This window comes from Drosophila bipectinata, chromosome 2L (genome assembly GCF_030179905.1).
Source record: "Drosophila bipectinata strain 14024-0381.07 chromosome 2L, DbipHiC1v2, whole genome shotgun sequence".
NCBI classification, from domain to species: domain Eukaryota; kingdom Metazoa; phylum Arthropoda; class Insecta; order Diptera; family Drosophilidae; genus Drosophila; species Drosophila bipectinata.
The window spans coordinates 18,316,726-18,337,076 of NC_091736.1; the positions used below are offsets into that span (position 1 = coordinate 18,316,726).

The 20,351-nt window shown below is 43.1% G+C and overlaps 1 protein-coding gene across 1 annotated transcript; it reads right to left on the reverse strand.

The window, feature by feature from the left end:
* Positions 1–4,104: 4,104 nt before the first annotated feature.
* Positions 4,105–5,789, reverse strand: LOC108132235 (casein kinase I). The gene has a single exon (XM_017251563.3). It carries the CDS (start codon positions 5,549–5,551, stop codon positions 4,391–4,393), a length of 1,161 nt encoding a protein of 386 aa, XP_017107052.2. The 5' UTR covers positions 5,552–5,789; the 3' UTR covers positions 4,105–4,390.
* Positions 5,790–20,351: the final 14,562 nt, after the last annotated feature.

The window sequence follows — 20,351 nt, forward strand, 5'->3', positions numbered from 1 at the left end:
TGCTTGTTATAATTAATTTGCGCTTTTCTAGGGCATCCTGTCTTCACCATGGATACTAATTCCACTTTTCCGTTTCGGTTCATTTTTTCGCTTCAGCTTGGTCCTGTTTTAGTTTCGTTTTAGTTTTCCAACATCTCCATAGTCCTTGGCTTTGTGCATATGTGTGCAATGGCTTCATTTGGCGCACAGAGGAACAGGAAAGCCAGCAGAGTGAAAAGTAAGAGCCACTCCTAGCTGAGCACCTGCTCAGGTTCCAGGTTCCAGAATTTTTTCCCTGGGAGTTTTTTCAGGGCTGCACATGAAATATTTAATTAAACCATAATACATTTAATTAATAATTGAGTTAGTAGCAAATGGAAGAAAAAAGAAAATATAATCCCCTTTGGATTTTTTTAAAAAAACTCTCAAATAATTGACGAGCTATTCAGTGCAGTTCGATTGAACATGATTGTGATTGGAAGCAGGAAACATTACGTCCTGTAATTGATTTATTATTTATTCAGCACCCAGCATCTGTACTATTTCTTTCTGTGTGGCTTTGTTGCATGTGGAGTATTGTCTGCTGGCACTAATAGTTTTTCAGCTCGTAAAGTCTATGGTGCTGTTGTTTGTGCCCCTTGTCTTGGCTTGGCACTTCGATCTAAGTTGGCTTAGATTTTCCTCCGCCTTTCTCTTTTCTCCGCATCTGTATCCGTTCTTGTTTCTCTAGCTGTATCTGTATCTCTAGCTATAGATATTGCTTGGTGTTTTCGGTCGAGGCTGCTTGTGCGCTTGGCATGGCGGAAACTTGCCAGGCAATTTCCGCTTTAAGTACCATTAAATTCGTATTCATTTTAATGAGCTCTCAACATGATGCCCCTTTTATCCCGGGTTCTGTTTCCCTTGCTGGCATCAGTCAGACATTCAGTCAGTCAGACCCGTTCCTCAGTCTCTCAGGGCCATCGTTTTAATGACATTCGATTCGTGTGTCTATGCCATGCTGTGTCTTTGTTTGGGCAACCCATGGCGCTGGCGGTTTTTGGCCAGCCCCCTTTTAGCTTTACAACCACTTTGATGGACTTTTCATTTCATTTCGGACAATTTTCGACCACTCGACGGTGAAATCTGCTTAAGGTCCACGACCGTTGGACTTTTATTTCTCTCGGAAAGTTGGGGAAATCGATTACAAATCGTAAGTGTGGTTTGCAAAGGATTCCGTTTATTTTTTACCTCTCAAATCGATTTTAGCCAAAGCACACCTGGGAGAAGTAATAGCTGTTGGTAAACTAATGAACCCTCGTGCCTTAGGCAGCATTAAGTATACGCCACGTTGCACACAATTACCTCGCCTTCTCACGAAAAACTCCTGATAAATAATTCAGAGCGCATGTGGAACTAAAAACGAAACAAAGTAAGTTAAGATCCCTCTGCGGCTTCAACCGGCGAACAAAAAGCACAAGAATCATACCACTTTGGTTCGTGTTTTGCGACTTATCTCGGCGAATGGATTATGCAGTAGCTTTCCGGCAGATCGGAAGGGGCCGGGGCCCTACTCTGTGGGTGGCCTTGCTGGACCACACTATTCCCTTTCGAAAATCCTCATCTATTAGGGCCAGTAAAAGCAATTATTTGAGTGAAAACTTTGAGACCACCGCTGAAAGTTAAGAGCTGCTTTTGGAGCTGCGGTGTTTTGGCATTATCTCGGTGCGTTTCACGTTTCACGTTTTTTAGTTGGCCCAGGAAATAAATTCGCCTAAAGTAGAGTCAGCAAAACTTTTCTAGCCAGCTCCACTCTAGCTGGCCATTGTGCTCCTCCACCAGTTTACTGTTGATGTTAATGGCTTACCATTGCGGTGGGAGTCGTCGGATAGATTAGTTTTTCAATTTCTCAGCTCAACACTTCAGAGGCATTGACTGGGATGAATGGCTTCAAATAATCGCTGTAATGGTGGAGGTATGTAGTTACAACCTAAAAAAAGTATTGCTTTTTATGCCCTAGGAGAGAGTTTACAAAGTCTCTTATGTTGAAAATAAATAAATTCATGAAGTGAAAATAAACGAATTCATAATTTCATAACAAATATTTGAACCATTTTAAGTGGAATTAGGTTACACCTATGAAACGGGTATAAATTGCCAATAAATAGATATTGCGGAGGCCAATATGGGTACTTCCCATACAACTTCCACATTTTAAAGGAGTCCCATCGGAATATTTGACAAAATCTTTAAAATTTGTTTGCTTTGGGGTTTTATTGCAGATTGATAGAAAATCGATCTAAAAACCTTTAAGCCAAGCCTATAATGAATTGGATAAAAATTCACAGAGAGGAGTAATGCCATGCACTTCATTAGCAAAGGTAACCCATTGGCTTTCCTAAATAAATCTGCAAGAGTATCTATGCCTCGGCTTTGATCGAAAAAGGCGTTATTTTTTTGTTTTTCATTTCGTTTGATGACTTTGCAATACATTTTATTTTTTATTGATTGCCGCGCCGGGTAGAAGGCTTTACGTTAAACTGGAATATTTTAAGCTGTCCGTGGGTTGGTTCTTGGGAATTCAGTTTAGAGCCTTGGAATATGCATTTAAATGTCTGGCACCGCATTCAGCTCACATTTGAATGGCTTCGGCAATTTACATTCTAGTCCGTCCCATGCCGTCCCATTTATATTCCATCAACGCCACTCACTCGCCTCGGCAGCCGTTGCTAACTATTTTCCTTTTGAGTTCAAAATGCTGGAAACTGTCACATCGAATTGGACAAACTCGCAGAGTCGGGTGGCATACACGTAGACAAATTCACATTCACTTGGCAAATTAAATAAACACCTATTTTAGCATTCACTCAACGAAATGTGCAATTACATTTCCCAAAAGGGGGCATAAACTGGCACCCCTTTCACCGGGCTGCCGAAGGACTAAAGGACTGAGTTTCCATAACATTCGAGACTCAAGTCACCTGCCGGTTGAACAATTTATCATATGCTGACATGCCAACTGTCATTGTCAGCATCCGCGAAAGGTGTCGGTGGCAAGCCGGGAAATCAAGGACTCGGAGCCTCCACGATGTCTGGCCGGCTTTTTGTTTTCTACTGCCACTTGTCAGACCGCTTTATTAGCCAGCCGACGAGTCTGGAAGGAGATCAGCCTTCCGTCCGCGGGTCCAGGGGACTCTCAACTATTTTCCCCCAATGGAATTTGCAATTTCCCGTACTTTGCTTCGTTCATCAACTGTTTGTCATGTCAACTATGCGCCCAACTCAAGACAACACTTAATTATGTTTTCCGTTTTCAGTTCTCTGTTTTCGGGCGCCCGGAAAAGTTGCTCCACGGGAACCGGAGAACGGCAGAGCCGGGGACGAGTGCCCGGAATGAAAAGAAAAATTACTCAAAATGGCAAAATGATTCCGTTGCGTTGTTTTTTATCCTTTCGGCTGCTAGATCATAAATTATTGAAGTTGTCAGTCTGTCATGCCCAAGTCTCTGCAGTTCTTTCTCTATCTGAGGTCTCAGAAAGGGGAGGTTTAATTTGGCAGCAGGTGCCAAGTCGCGACCTCATCTTTAAACCAAGCCATTATCCCACAAATACGTACTACGTACAGAAAAGTAAAATAAAACTTTTCCACTTATTTTTTCGCTTCCACCGAAAAAAAGAAACTAATAAAATGTCCTTTGCGGTTGACACAACTATATATCCTTTTTCAGCGAGGGTCCGCTGCTACTATAAAATTTATTTTGTTTTCTCATAACTGGCAAATGTTTCTCCCTCCTGGCCAGGTTCGCCTCGCCAGGACACTCAATAAATAAGTAGCGTAAATAAACCCGCAACCTCCTCGTTTTTTGTCGACTCTACGGTTGTGAGGTAAAAAACTTTCGGTTGCCAGCTTTGTCCCGTTTACATGACAATTTGACAGTTTATTAAGTTGTCTCCCCAGCCCGCTGCAAAAGTTCCCACTTAATGGAAAACTTAGAGTGGCGTAGAGCTTTCTGGGGGGAGGCGGAACTTGGCTATAAACTATTCAATCGAGTCGAGTTTCCAAAGAATATTATAAATTGCGTTGATTATGGATATAATTAAATTCTAGATGGGGAGGACATGTTGATGCTGGCACTCAGAAGACTCGTTTAAAGAACTTTAACAGAATATAATTTTAATAAACAATCCCATGCAGTAACAGCCCAAAATTTCCATTATAGGAAACAAAAATTTTTCTTGACAAGTCTTCGTAAATTCTAAAGATCGGGATTAATCTGATCTGATCTGATTGCGAAATGACTTTCCACCAAAACGGGGGGTCCCAACGTAGACCCCTATTAACTATTGAATGATTATAATTTTGATACTCTCCTATAATATGGAGACCAGTGGCCGTTGCCCCGCAACTCTGACCACCTTGCCCCCGATCTTCGCTACTTTTTGGGGAGAGTCCCATCACCGATCCAGTCGCGGTCATATTTGCTGGACACTCGCCGGTAGGAGTGTGGTACGGTGTACTGAGCGGAGCTCCGTCGCTGCTCTCGATCTCGCTGTCGGTCCCGCTCCCGTTCGCGTCCGTAGGTAAGTCGGTCCAACATTCGGTGTTGCTCCTTTTGCCGTTCCCGCTCCCGGCGTTGACGCTCCTTCTCTTGGATATCCAAAAGGTTCCAGTCGAACATGAAGTCGTACTGGTGCCCCAAGGAGCGGAACATAATGCGAAAGAGTTGCCGAAGGTAAACGTGATCCGGCGGCTCCTTGAAGCGGAGATTTCGCACGTACTTCATGTACAGAGCAAACTCCGCAGGAAACCCTTTGCAGAGTTCCTCGATCGAGACGCTGGTTTTCTTCTCCAGGATCTTCTCGTACTTCTGCTTTTTGGTGGCGGCGGTGACGCCCTGCCACGGCAGGTTGCCGATGTTGAAGTACATCATGCAGTACCCCAGCGACTCCATGTCGTCCCGACGCGACTGTTCCACGCCCTGCTGTGCGTTTATGGAGGCGTAGCGGACGGTGCCGGTGAGGTTGCGGTCCTTGCGGTACGCGATGTGCTGCTCCGTGCCTATATCCTTAAACCGCTTTGAGAGCCCGAAGTCAATAAGGAAAAGTTTGTTGCTGTTCTTGCCCAGGCCCATGAGGAAGTTGTCTGGCTTGATGTCCCGATGGATGAATCCGTGTTCGTGCACGCACTGCAGGCGCAGCAGCAGCTGGTCGGTCAGCATCAGGACGGTCTTTAGAGAGAAACGGCGCTTGCACTTGTTGAAGAGTTCCTCCAGCGAGGACCCCAGCAATTCGATCACCATCGCGTTGTAGTTCTTCTCGCAGCCAAAGTGCAACAGGGCCGGAAAGCCCGTACAATCGGCCAGCTGCTCGTACACTTTGGCTTCGTACATCAACTGCGGATACTTGGCGTCTGACGGCTCCACCTTTATCGCCACATCCGACCCGTCCTTGATGCTCACGCCCTGGTATATGTCCCCGAAGGAGCCCGATCCGATGGCCTTCAGCACGTGATACTTTCCACCGACCACTTGGTTTATGAGGTTCAGAGATGTATTGCGGATCTTCGTGGTGTTCGTCACCTGCTTTTGGGCCATGTTGTGTATGTGCTTAATATGTTAGATTTGTGCTATATCCCGCTGCAGAGTTTCAGCTCTATAAAATAGGGAGCGGTCCTGACCAGGGATCCGCTATTTATAAAGTTGATGTTAGCCGAGAAATATAATTTTGTCTTTTTGGTCTTTTTTTGCGGGGCAGATTTTATACTAAGCCGATTTTGACGTTTTAAGCATGTTGTTTTTTCTCTCGGATTGTCGATTTTGTTAAAACGAGTCGAGTTCCCAGGACTCAACTTTTTGACTAAATAAATGAATGCTTCCAAATTAAAAACCAAAATATAAGCTGAATGGTTGTTTTTTTAATAAAAAATCGCATCAAAACCTGAGGTTAATTAATAGAATGTTGTAAATATTTACCCTAAGCTCTGTTTAGTTGCCACTAAGCGAGGTTTATTTTAATCAACCTAAGTGCAGCTTGTGCCGATTATATTTGCATTTAGTACCTGCATTTTAATTTAAATTGCTCGCTCAAAATAAATTCAAATGGAGGGCCAAACTCCAATTAGTTGGCAGTTTCGGCAAAAACGAGACCAACAATTTCCTGAAGCGCTTACAGCATTCAACAGTTGAATCGGAAATTAAATATGGAGGAGCGGCGATGTAAAATTCAATATTTTAATGCGCCTCCATTATAAAATGGAAATAAGCTGGATATAAATATGAAATTAGATCATTAGCTTAACGTTTTGCAATTTAACAGTTGGGGACGAGTGAAAACAGAGGGAGGAAGGACAAAAGGATGGGAAGGGCTGTGGCAATGAGTGAAAATTAAGCGCTACTAAAGGTAAATAAATAATGAGCAAACACACGTAAAATGAAGCATTTTAAAAGCGGCTTACAATCAACATAATCATGCCCAGGACGATGATGATGATGATGATGGTGGTGGCGATGATGGTGTCTCTGAAGTGTTTGTGTTTGTGAGTGTGTCAGTGTGTGCGTGAGAAGACAATGCCCGAGTTGAACAAAGCAACTTAACTGCAGGTGTATGGGTTGGCAGGAGAGCAGGTGCATTAAATGCTATTACGGCCACCCATCCCCCTTAACCCATGCCAACCAAAAGCCAGGAGCACCTTTCACTTGGCAACGTCCATTGTTAATAATTTCGAGACAAAAGTCCACACTAAAACAATAACTAAGCACGCATTAAGTAGTAAGTAAGTAGACTACAATGCTGTGGGCCTGCTAGTGGGAGGGCTTGGTCAGGAGCGGAGTCAGTTACGTGCCCTGCACAAAAGTACTTCTGGCCAAAAGCATAGGAAATAGACATAAAAGCCAAAACGAAGCAGTCCAAGTGGCAAGAAGCTGCTGCAAACGACGAAGACGTGGCACGAAATAAAATAAAACAAATATAATGAGATTTCGTGCGGCGGGTGGAGCTGAAAGATGCACGAAAAGAAAAAAAGGGTTTCAAACTTAAAAAACTTTAAAAATAAAATGAAATATTAAATAAATAAATCATAAAAGTTAAGCCCAATCATTACTTAATACGTCTTTTAATTTCTTTCAGTGGCTGGCCTCTAGTAGAGTGGCTGCGAAACCAGCGTAGCATACTTATCAGCGCCAGAACCAAGGAGCAGCAGCTCCAAAGCAAAGATGGCGTCGCCGCGCTATCTTTTGTCTGTCTACTTGGTTAGTGTTAGTAGTATAGGGGGTGTGTGTGTGTGTGCGTGCGGTAGCTCGGGAGCACAACAACTAAATTTATTTTAGTTTTAACTATTTGCCCGACACAAACGACGAAGAAGCTACGCCAAAAGTAATGCCAAGTCCTGTAACTGTGTCTGTTTGGACACAAAAAGTATGTGACACTCACAAGAACACACACACACAGGCAGACACATTTTCACTTTTCACAAAACACAGAACACAAAAGCCGGCAGAGGACAAAGGATATTATAAATTACAAACCAAGTTCGTTTATTTTTTTTCTTCACTTTTCGCTTCTTTCAGCCTTGCTGTGAGCCTGTGTATGTGGGTGTGGGTGTGGGAGGTGTGTGTAATTTGGTGTGTTATTGTTGCTGTTTCTGTTGTTGCCGTTTTACACTAGTTTTCATTCTATGTCGTTGTTGTTGTTGTTGCTGTTGATGTCCTTCCACCGTCCCCGTCCCTTCAGCGTCACCGTGTTATTATAATTTTAGCAGTTTATTTTCTTTTGCTATGCAAACTTAATTCCATTTCTCTGTTTATGTGCTTACACACTTGTTCAACTTGAATATAGACGAAAACAGGGTGATTCCAGGATCTACTCCCTATAAAAGCTTAGCGAATAGCACAACTAAGGTTCTTATATTTGAGTTTTACCAGCATTAGGTTCTCTGAATTATCTAGCTCAAAGCCTAGGGATATGGTACAAAAAACAGCACCCTGTTTACTAGCAATCAAAGGAAAGCCAACAACAGCAACAACAAGAGCAATAACAACACGATTCCTGAGCATCGTGAAGCACAAAAAAGTGGTTACCCCGCACAGTCAAAAGTCTGCTCGTCTGGGCAGATCGGACGGACATTATTGCTGCCGTTTGCGTTGCCGTCGCAGTCGTGGTTGCTGCTGCTGATGATGCCGCTGCTGACGTTGACGCTGGAGAAGAAGTTGCTGCTGCTGCCAGCGACTGTACCAAGCATAAAACGCCAACCACACACACCTATACACATGCACAGAAATCAAGAGTTTAATGTATTGGTGTACATACAGATGGCGGCATATGGCAACATTCCACGCGCTCACTCAAACGGCGCTCGGCCGGAGCAACAACAACATGGGCGAAAGGACATGCAACATGGGGAGTGGTAGCGATAACAGAAATAACAGCAACAGCAGTGAAAATAACAGGAGCAACAACGGGAGCAACAGCAACTTCAGTGACAAGAGCAACAGCAACACAAGCAGCAGCAACAGCAACAGCAGGAGTAGCAGGAGCAACAGCAACATTACCAGCAACAGCAACATCGAACAAAAGCAAAAAAAGCAAAGCTTCAAAATTGTGTTGACGTTGGCAGGCAGGCAGTAAAATTTCTAGAATTTTTTGGGAACCACCACCACTACTACTACTGGCACTGCTACTTCCACTGCCACAGCTGAAACATCATCCAGAACACCCTCCCTGTCCACCCCTCTGAGGCACCCCACTTCGCCTCCTTTGCATCCCAGAAAATCTGTTTTTTTTCCGCCTCAGCAGGGGAGGGGTTGCTTTCCTCTGTCGGGACTATAAAAATGGATTTTTATTATGTTTCTGCTTTTGCTTTTGCTGCTGCTGCTGCTAATGTTGCTGTTTCTGCTGCTGGCTATCGTTGTTGTAGTTGCTGTTATCTCTGCTGGCAGAGTATCCTCTCACCTTGGTATTCGAAGGTAAGAGCCAGAGATACCAAAAAACTTTCCTTCCTCCAGCATCCTGGCTATATACAGACACGAAAGTCACTCCATTCGAGTGAACTTTGAGTAAAAGTTCGGGAGGGGCTACAGTACACTAGAATGAGGTTTACGAATCTGGAAAATGGTAGGGGTTTATATTTGCTGTTGCAATAATGTTTTTATTATCATAACACAATTTATAATAAAATATGTTTCATCACGGTGCATTGTAAATTGTGGTTTTGGATTAGGTGGTTTATAGAGCTGTAGAGCTTAGCTGGTACTAGCTGGACTTTAATACATACTTTAAACATGAAAGTTTAGAGATGAACAAAAATATACATTTTATAATAAACTTTTAATATTTGTAGTATTGCAAATTCTATTTTTTAAATCATTCATGATAATTATACCAAACATAAAGATGTTCTGGGTAATACAATAAATAACATATTTAAAGTTTTTTAAACTTACGAAGTCCCTTTTTATTTGACACAATTATTATAGTATATTGTTTATGTTTCAAAAAACCATTAGCTTTCGATTTTTAAATAAAAGTCCTTTACTCGAGCAGAGAGCTTCTGACTCGATTCCCAGGGCTCACTCGAAAGAAGCTTCCACTCACAGCGAAAGCCGGCAGCAACAGTCTGCTTGTCGAATCCAGCCTCTCACACAGATACAGATACACACTCACACCAACAGCTCTCACACACAGATACAGGATCGACCCAAGTATATAAGTAACTATGTAATAGAGAGGACCAGACCCGGGACTGGACGCAGGACGAGGTGCACGAGAGAAGCTCGCCACCACCCCTCGTGGCAGGACACTATTGGGATTAAGTCTCAGCGTCTGCGTTTGTATTGGTGTGTGTGTGAGCTGGATGCTGTGGCTGCCCGCTTGTAGCTGTGTGTGTGTAACTGTGCCTGTGAGCGTATTTTGTATTATTTTGTTTTTGCCTTTTGCCATTTTGTACATAAATCACCAGCAGCAGCGACTGCGACTGAGAGACGCGAGCAAGGATGCTGCGCAGCTGCTGCTCTGCCCGGGCGCCTGTCTGTGTGTGTGTGGGCATCTGTGTCTGTGTGTGCCGCCATTTGGAATTTTTCGAAATTGGGGTTCGCTACAACAAACGCATTTCGTAGTAGACGTTTAGGCGTCAACTAGTGCGCTTGGTGCTGCGCTTTCCCGTAAACTCGCTCACCACCAGCGGAGGAGACGCTGAGTCTGAGCCAGAACCTTAGCCAGGGCCAGGATCCTGCCGCCGCCATCTGCTGCCAGGTCTCCCACCTACTACTGCCTACCACTAACACCCATAGGTCCCACACAGACCCAGACAAAGACCGAGGGACAGAAAGCTTCATTAGACAATAGCTCCAAAAATATATATCCGATTTCACACGCTGACCAAGAAAACTCCATCCGACAGCCACACAAGTCCACATTTTTTAATCGAAGCGGAAACCCAACGAAACGAAAAGTGAAAACTCGGTGGAAAAACCAAAGCCATAATCATAAAAGAAAATCGAAAGTGTCCAGGTTAAAAGCCGAAACCCCCATAAATCATTAAATCTATAATTGATTTTTAATTTCGTAACCGAAAGTGCGCGTTATGTAAAATATTTCCATGGGTATGTACTTGATGTTGTAATGGAATATTCGTTTTATGTCATGTTGCAATTTTGGTGTTTGTTGTTGTCCTTTTCGTTATTGATGTTGGTTGTCTTAACACGAACATCAGCGTTTAAATTAATTCTGATGCCACTTTATAATATATCGAGTGAGTATTATAATTAAAGTATTAAATAATTTAAGAATTAAATTTGGTTGGAGAATGGTTTGAGTTAATTTTTAGGTCAGTTTTCTCTAAGAATACCCCTGGCAAGAACAAGTCAGACTTGGCCAATTCAATTTCCTGCTGAAATCACAAATCAAATGTTGTCCAAGAGACCCAGGACGAAATAAAGGACACGGGCAGGAGAAAACAGAAACAGAAAAGTGCAAACAGAAAAGTTTCAACGAGCTGAATTTGTACAACTCATCAAATATTCCTTTGCCATTGCTGGGCCTTCACCGGGGCCTGTGTGGGCGTGGGCTGGCACTACGGCAGCTACGGCAGCAGGACCAGCACCGACATCGGCCCCAGCCGAGTCTGTTTTCAAGGAAAAAGGAGCAGAGGCTGTGAAAGCAAAGGCAAAGGAAGTGGGGGCGAAGGCGATGGGCAAGCAAGCCTGTCGTAAAATCGAGTTCATCGTGAATTCGAAACGAGAAGCCGCAAATGGGAGGCTGGCGGGCTGGCAGGCGGCAACCCTGCGAATCTCAAGCACTCGCAGGATGCCCACACACACAAGCCCACCAGTGCACACACCAGTAACACCGACGCACGAACACTAGTACACTCAAACCGAAACGAGTGTCATGCGTCGTGCGCGATGTCAAGGACCGCACCCAAAAAACTTTTTTCTCGCAGCGCGAATTTCTGACGAGCTCTGAGCTCTGATGGATGTCCTGGCTGGGCTGGCTGGATAGGATTTGGGTGCTCGCCTCGCCAAGTGTCGATCAATTATAGGAGCAGCTTCCGTTTTAGTTGACAATGCAGAGAGCGAAATTTTTAAAGTTCAACTATTATTTCAATATTTTTTTATAAGGGGACTATTTTAAATAGGCATAAAAATATTCTGAAATATTCTGATTAAAAAGGTTGATCGTTTTTTTTTATATTTTTCAAGGGACAATTTTTTCTGAGATATCTAAAAGTTCAGAGCTCATTGTGCTTCACAATTTTTACTTTGATTTTAAATATTTATTAAAATTCACAATTGACAAAGGAAATTTAAAGAAAAATCTAAAATTGTACTATTTTTGTAATAACAGTTCTATGTATAGTCTAAAATAAGAACTCGTATATTTATGGCAGATTAAGTTTGCAGAAGGATTTGAGCGGAAGGAAATTACATTTTTATGTGTCGCCTAGTGTTTGGCTCCCCAACTAAAAAACTTCTTGCCTTCTTACAAAAAAGAGTGAAACGTGCTTTGCATAAAAAACGAGCTGTCCGTGTTTTATTATCCTCGACACACTCACACTCGCACACAGACAGGACATACAGGACAACTTGATTCAGTCGGGTCTTCGTTATCTCTTACGCTTGGCTGGCATAAAAATTTGTTGGCTGCGTTTTTTGCACGTATTTTAGCTTTAGCTTTTTTGGTCCTTTTTTCAGGACTGGGGGTTCCTGTTTTACGAGTGTGAGGCACCCGCCGTCGCGAGTTCATTCGCGTTGCTTTTTGCCGGATTTTATTATAATTTTCTCTTTGAGTTTTTTGGTTGTCTGCACTTGTTAGGACTTGGACTTGGAGGTTGGAGTTCAGGACTTTGTGGGTTTAGAAAATACTTCTCAGGCACTTTTTATCAGGTGGAAAATAGTTCCATTCAGTGTCCTTTGAGCAGAAAAAGTTGATCAAGTTTTTCCTGGATGCATTTTCGCAAAAAAGATCCAGAATTCGGCTTACTTTGTATGTGTAAGAGGATTACGGGAGTTTGTGTGTGTTAAGATGGAATCTTTCCAAAGGACTTAGTTCGGCGAACTCAAGGAATAAGGAGTGTGGGTCTTATGGCTTTTAGAGTGCACTTTTCTTGCCCCATTAGCCCTTAAATTTTACATCTAGAACCTACAAATATTTGCACTACTTCCGATGTAAACACCGCCCCGAATGGCTTGACATAAAGCCAAGAAAAATCTATAAAAAGAGAGCTATGACCTCTAACACTTTCATCTTCATTGCTTGGCTAACAAGCTGCCTTACACGGCACACTACCAGTCGCACTCGAGGTCCTTTGGGTGTCCTGCTCCTGTCTGAGGCAATAAAGGCGAGAAGCTTGGCAGCAAGGGACCTCGGCGAACCATTGACATTAAAATCATGCATAAGTGCTCATATGGCAGCAATGCGACAGCGACGACGACATTAGAGCAAAAAAATAAAGGAAAGCAAAAAGCCAGTGGAAGCAACAAAGAAGGCTAATTGTCGGGCATTGAAATAGAAAGACAGGCAACAGGGAAAAACGCTTTATAGAATGCTCAACTTGGGTCTTCACATAAAAGCCGGGGAATGAAAGGACTTGGAAATTTGTAAGCCAACAGGGAAAAGTATAAAAAATAATGGAGGGAACAGAAAAAGAAAGATGAGCATGTAAGATGCATAACATTTGCAGAGGACCATTTGAAATAGTTCTATGATAGTTCTAATTTGGTTTTCACTTTAAATTATAGAAAAATCTATCCTAGCTAGTCCTTCTTCCTCCCTTAGAAATGATTATTTAAGCCCTTATAGGAAAATTTATTTTTGTTACATTTTTGTTCAATGAAGCGTAATTCTAGGGCGAGCTGCAGGCAATCGATAAATAAAGAAACAAAAAAATAGAAACGTTGCTGACAGATAAGGCGAAAATTTGCATAATACAGGACAAAATCAATACCCAATGAGTTGTCAAGGATGCTGGGAGCTTGTCAGCTGTTTCGTTTTCCATTCACTGGACCGGAGTGCAGCTGGCTGGTCCTGCCACAGCTGATTTCATGCAATTTTCATTGTTGCCGCTTTAGGCGCCAAATCCATTGCAGGGAAAACGCTCGGGGGAAGATTTTCCACCCCATTGTCCTCCGTCGCCTGCTGCAAATGTGTGTCACGGGCCACAAGGACCTCGCTGCTTCCTTTTCAGTTTCAGCCTATTCAGTTCGCCCGGCCAGGCCAAAATGTGGCTGTTTGTCGATCAGCTGCTCCTGCTGCTGCACGACAACAATGCGGACAAAGCCGCCTATTTTCTAACTATTTTCCATCCCCCCCCAGACCGTCCCAGCCCATTCAGGCTGCATTTTTCTTTGCTGTGCATTTCCCAGATGCAGCCCGTTTTCCTTTAGGGTCCTGTGACGGATTTGCGGCCTCTCCTTGTGCCTGTCTTTCAAAGGATATCGATTGGCAAAGCGCCAGCTTGATTTATAGTTCTGGTTATTAGTTAGTAAACTATTTAGATTTGAGGGATATAACACATACAATCGATTCTCAAGATAGGCATAAGATAAGCAGTCCAATGCCCTTTTTAGGTTTTTAAAGAAAAGAGTTACTAGATCAAGATAGACTCCGTTTTGCGGGGTTGCATATCAAAGCCCATAATTTCATTTTTTAATACCTTGCCCATCAATTTGGCATTATCTGGCCTCACAATCAGTACAATAACCCAGTGGCAGCTATTTAACGGACAACAATGTGCGACTGTAAACATGAGGACATGTCGCCGGATCGCTGGAGGCGAGCTCATTCACCTTTCCCGGGGAGATGCACAGCTGCCGCCTTGGGAGCTTCGGGCGCAAATCACAGCTTGCATTCAATGGGAAGACGAGCGCATAAACAGGATATAAAAAGTGCATTGCATTGCCCCGGCAGCGTCATAAAAAAATTGAATGAAACGCAAAAGGATACACACGACTCCGATTCAGATACGCACACAGATGCACATAATCGTAAAATCAGCAAGGATAACAATAACAGGGAGCAGGACCAAGGGCACAGGGCGGAGGGAGCACACTCGAATGTCCTAAGCCAAATGTGCCAGGCAAAATCGGTGAATGAAACTCACAGGCAGCTGGTCCTGTAGGATAACCCAAAGTGAACCGAAACCGGATTTCATTCTCGGCGGCTAGAGCGAGAGGGCGCGATCGTGCCCACCCTCTTGCTCGCGTATCCTTTGATCCTGCTCCTGCTCCTGATCATCCCCTAAGCCGAGGTGTTCTCCTCGCATCCCGATCGTGAGTACTTAAACCCCTGGCCGGTATCGGGGTTCTTGTATCGCAGCGCATTCGCCAATTCGGGCAGTTCGATCGCGACTTCGTCGGCGAAAGGATCTCCCAATCGAGTCCTTGGCATAAAAAAAAAGTTCAAATATTTAAAACGGAAAACAAACTTCTGGAACCCTGAGAGTTCAAACCGGTTCGCGTTTACGTTCTCGGTTTCGCTTTCGTTTGATGACCTCATGCGGCTCCTTTTCGGTCAAGGATATGTTCGCCTTTGGATATTTCTTCGAGTTTCCGTTCTCCCATTCAAGATGGTTATGCAATCGCCTTGCCCTGAGGCTTTTGTGTCGTTTGGTACGTTTTTCTCCTGGTATCCACTGTAGGCCTATATGTATTTCGACCATAAGGCACGCGGTGAATGCCAAGAGCGAACGAAACTCTACAAATCTCAAACGACATATTAAAAATAAAAAATTTATTTGATTGGTGCTAAAAAAAGTGATAAAAACATAAAAGAAAATTAAGAAGTTGACAAATAACACATAATTTCATTTTTAAGATATATGGAGTTTCATAAACTTATCCATTTTTTTTTTCATTTTATTCATACTATATATGGTGCTCTCAGAAGTTGGATATATCTAAACCTTCTTTTTGCAATGTTTTCAATTATATACTTAAGCAGTCTATATTGAGCTTATAATACCTTTTCTAGCTTTCATCATGAAAAGACCTCTGTGATATTAATATACCAATTTATTAAACTCAAACTTATCGCACACAAAGAGTTTCATGAATCCACACGCACCATATTGCCAAGATGATAAATTAAAATAACAAATTATAAACTCAAATAAAAAGTTCTCTTGAGTTATCTTCTCTCTTTGCACAAAGATTTCTATTAAATCCGAGGATAACTCGGAGACAGGCATCTTAAAAGTGCCAATAAGCCCAGCCAGGCATGAAGGGGAAGCAGGATTATAAATTCTTTAGCGGAAATTAATTTAACGTCAGCAGGGTCGGTACGTGGAAAGCCGTCGCACAAATATGCATTAGACGGGGCTTAATGCAGGTGTTCCCGGGAAAATCTACAACCTAACAAGGACAGCGACAGGCGAAATGGGGGCGTGGCAGCAACTTCCTGCCCACCTATCTGCCCCCCAACTCATAAAAGCAACGAATGACGCTGTCAAGCTTCTAAGTTGACAAAGAAATGAGCAGCCAGAGGAGCAGAAAAAGTTGGTAAGTAGGAAATTTGCAATATTTCTCTCCAGAGTGCCTGCGTCCTCAACTTAAACAGGAAAGGGAAGCAGAGGAACGAAAAATATTTAAAGAAAATTCTTTGGCCGTAAAAAGTCCTGACTCCGGAGCATGAAAAATCCAAACTGATTAAAAAAGGTAAAAATAACATAAACGTGCTTGACAAAGTGCTGGGATTTAGGGGGTGTGTAGGGAGTGGGTGGCTGTGGGTCTTACTTAGTTACATGAAAAAGGACCACACCCACACGGAGGCGAGCATATATCCTTGCAATTTGTTCACTTCTTTCCAACGTTTTTTTGCGCTTTTCTACGCGCAGCAAAGTTTTGCATATCCTTGCATACTACACTGATAACAAAAGGGGGACTAACATGTCATTTATTTATTATTTTGGCTTTTTAAATGCTATTATACGAAACCATCAGACCTCTATGGGAAGCAAATATTTTTCTTTTTTCCAAGTTCCAATTTTGAGTCTGGTCTCAAGTTTTTTTTCTCACTGTGCCATATTTGCTGTTGCACCCACACGCATACACGCTCAAATGCACTCACATATTCGACTGCATGCCTTAGGGACTTATCCTGATGCCGTCGTCCTTGTTGTTGATGTTGTTGTTGTTTTTCTGCAGGCCTTACCGCTTTGGCATGCAAATTTGCTTGCATGAAAATGAAGGCAGAGCCCTGAGCTGTGCTGCCCCTTCCCCTCTCCGGCTCAGATCGCAATCCTGACTCCTTGCAGCTCGCAGGACTCACAACACTCGCAGGACTCGCAGGAGCAGCCGGGCGTGTGCGTTCCATTTCGCATATGCATAAACTGCTCGTGCATTTGGGTGGTTTTTGGTTCTGTTTGTTTTTAGCCCCAGGACACTCGGCTAGGTCCTTTTTGGCGGGCCAGGGGATCCTGGGAGAGCTCTAGCTTATGCTACGCCTTATGGGTTTTCCCTTTTTTTGGGTTTTGAAAACTTAATAACTGTTCAATGCAGATTACTCGCCAGATTACTGATGAAAATGGGTTTTCGGGCGAGGAAACTTGCCGAATCCTCGCCCATATCCTTGGCATATCTCTGAAGCAACCAGGATGGCTGCCATTGGTGTTCTGAATATCGATTAAATGGCCCTGGAACACAAAGAAGGAAAGGCAAAAGCTTATCTTAGGGCCTGAACCTTGGAGGAATAAGAAACATATAAACTGAAATGAGTTTCTGAAATGGGAAAAGCATATCAAATTAAAGCAAATAGTTATCGAGGTCCTGGAGGAGGAAAAATCTATCATTATGAAAGTTAATAAAGTAAATAATTGTTTATTGTTTTTAATATGTATTGGTTCCATTGATTCCACACTCTGCACTCTTGTAAGTATATCTGAAAAGAATATCCGTCTCTGAAAAGCAGACATTTTGATATCCTTCGGCATATGTGCTTTAATCCTCCCACAGTAGTCTGTTCGCCCGAAGCCACCGCTTTTTGATTGGCATTTGCATAAGCAGTTCAATGCATTTTCATCGATGTCCGGGCTTCATCTTCGACTGCATTTCAACCGCCAATGGCATCCTGGCGAGCACACAGCATATGTGTTTGCTTAGTCCTGGGATCCTTTCACATACCCGAGCGCACATAGTTATGGCCCTTTATGAGTACGGAGGCCATTTGATTTGGCCATGCATGAAAATGTGTTCGACTCTGCCCCCACTTCACTCATAAAAGCGGAAATTGAAAATATATAAATTTTACACAAACAAACGCTAGGATTGTGGGGAGAGAATGCAAAGGATATTGCATTTTCCTGGTTGCATGTGAAAAGTATCCCATTTGGATGTGCCTATAATTAAGATGGCTTACAAGTGGCCAGGAGCAAGAGCAGGGGCTGGGGGAGGATGTCTTTTGAAATAGCTGTCGTGCCGAGAGTAATGAAGGATTTTGAAAATAGATACTCGATTTAATGGAAATAGCAATCATGTTGCGGACTCGTACTGGTGGGCGGGCCAGGATCAGATTTCGCTTTGATGTAGCTCCTGTATGATGGATATTAATTTTCTCATGGAATAAATCGCATATTTGCATTAGAGAAAATTACAAATTTCCGCCCGACACAGGCCTGAATTGAATTTGTGTATTTCTTCGTGAGTCTGTTTCCTCCCCGACCGACTAATTTGCGAATTAACATGAATTTCGGGTGCTCTTGGCGAAGTAGACTGGTCTAAGAAGACTTTTCATATAAATATGATTAAATTAGCCGATGGAGAAGAGGCCAAGAAGTAATAAGAACCATTGTTTGAAGGCCTAAAAGCTAAAATAAATCTGATTAGGCAGATAAAACATATTCGAGGCCATCAAATTGGTAATCCCCGATTGTAAAAAGATAAAACAATCTCGCCACACATGTGCAACGGACGTCTTGGGCTGAAAACAATAAACCCACAAAGCCCCGACAAAAAAGAAATCATAAAAGTTTAGTCCTGGCCATTAAAAGTAGTCGAATAAAGGCCGAATTGCAAGCTAAGCTGGAAAGGCTTACGACATTGTTCTGGGCAATGGATTTTCCCGGACTACCGACAACACCCAAATGTATCTCAGCCCAGTTCTAATATAAGGGGAAAAAGTGCGGAGAGGAAGCAGGGGATGTTACAATTTGGGGCGCAGGCAGCGTTTGGCATTACGCTACAATAAATCTGGGCATGCAATGAAATGTAACACGAGATATTGAATTCAATGTTGGAGGAGGTCGAAGGGCAAAGGGGCAGGAACTCTATGCCCCTGCCACTGTTGCTGCCACTGCTTCGGCTGCTACTGCTGCTGCTACTGGAGAGATAAAGAAAAGTGGCAGCAAATGCGGAAGAATAATGCGACAGCACGAACAACAGACAAGCCGGGTGGCAGGATAGCGGGCTGGTGGGTGGCTCTTACAATGGCTAAAATACCCAGGGAAGAGTACTCACTCTATACACACTCCATGCGCACATAGAGACAATGCAACACCCGCAACATGGTAAGGCAACAATTGCAATGCGGCATCTAATATTTTATGCGTGAGAGCAATTCAGCCGCGCCTCCGATCCCGATTCCCTCCATAAACAAATACTTTATGCATACTTTATGTGGAGCACTCGGGCATACTCTATCCCCTGGCTTGGTTTACTTTGCCAGTGTAGTGATTGTCTCTGGATTTTCCATCCATTAACATTTGCATATTAAAATATGGAGGAGTCTGTCTCGGAAAAATTTAAAAGAAGATAGTTTTTGGTAATCAAGGTACTAAAGGACTCTTTAAATGTATTTTCTCGACAAAAACAAACAGAAAGCATACTTGTTCAACAACATCGTTTAATTAAATTAAGTAATTCCTCCCTTCTAGTTGCAATAAAGAGTACATCCTGTTCGAGGTCCAACCTGCCAGTGCCACTGCCACTCCTTTTTCTTGGAAACAACAGCAAACTTTGCTTCCTAACATCATTGTGCAAGTTTCCATTAAGGGAATTAGTTACAAAATAATAAAAGTGGCCCGGACGAGGCCAAGACAGTGGCTCAGGATGCCACAACATGCACACAACCCAATAAAGGATTCGCCTTTTGGTCGATTCCCTTCATAAGAATTTTCTTGCACGAACCCGGGCGAGACCTTCCAGGACGTGTGTGTGGTTGTGGGCTTCTGGCTGATTTATAGAAGGTGACAGATGTGGGCACCGAGTGATAACAAGCTTTTCCCTCTTTTGGGCACAAAATTCTATCAAATGCTTCGTAGACAAAGGCAGTCACTGGAAAAATGCCTTTAGTTTGGTGTTGGGAATTTTCCCTTTTGCCACTAGGACGAGTCTAGGATGAGGACGAGGGCCAGGACACTGGCAGGAAAAAAGAATTGGCCCCGGCTGACGGGCCAAAAAGCTCTCAGTTCGCTTTTGTAGTAACAGCTGCAACTGACGGGCATGAAAAGTGGTTTTTGGAGCGCGCAAATACTAGAAAATGTTGGCACCGCCTTGCCCACCGACTACCAACTGGCTGGAAAAATAGTTGGAAAATGGCAGCGGAAAATGCGGGAAAAGCGCTGCAAACGAGGAGGGAATATTTTTGCAGTTTTTCTATAAATTAAAGCAATGACGTTGCCGCCGCCGACATCGTCTTTCACATATGGCTGGTTCCCTTGGACTTCAGGCCCTGGGCTCCCCACACCGGACTCTGGAGGCAAAAGTTCATGCAGAATTTATTATTATTTTATTATCAGCGGAAGTCCGCTGGGGGGCATAAAACGGGGATTCATGTGTAACCGAACTTTCACAAAAAATTCACAAGATCAAAGTCCATTGAATAGGAGTAATTCAGTGTACTTTCTATAAGATTTAAACTGAATAATAACATTGCAATTTCCATCTATGTGAAATGAGTGTAATTTGATTA

Coding starts and splice junctions, on each gene's coding strand:
- LOC108132235 (XM_017251563.3), bottom strand. CDS start 5,551: ATGGCCCAAAAGCAGGTGACGAACACCACGAAGATCCGCAATACATCT.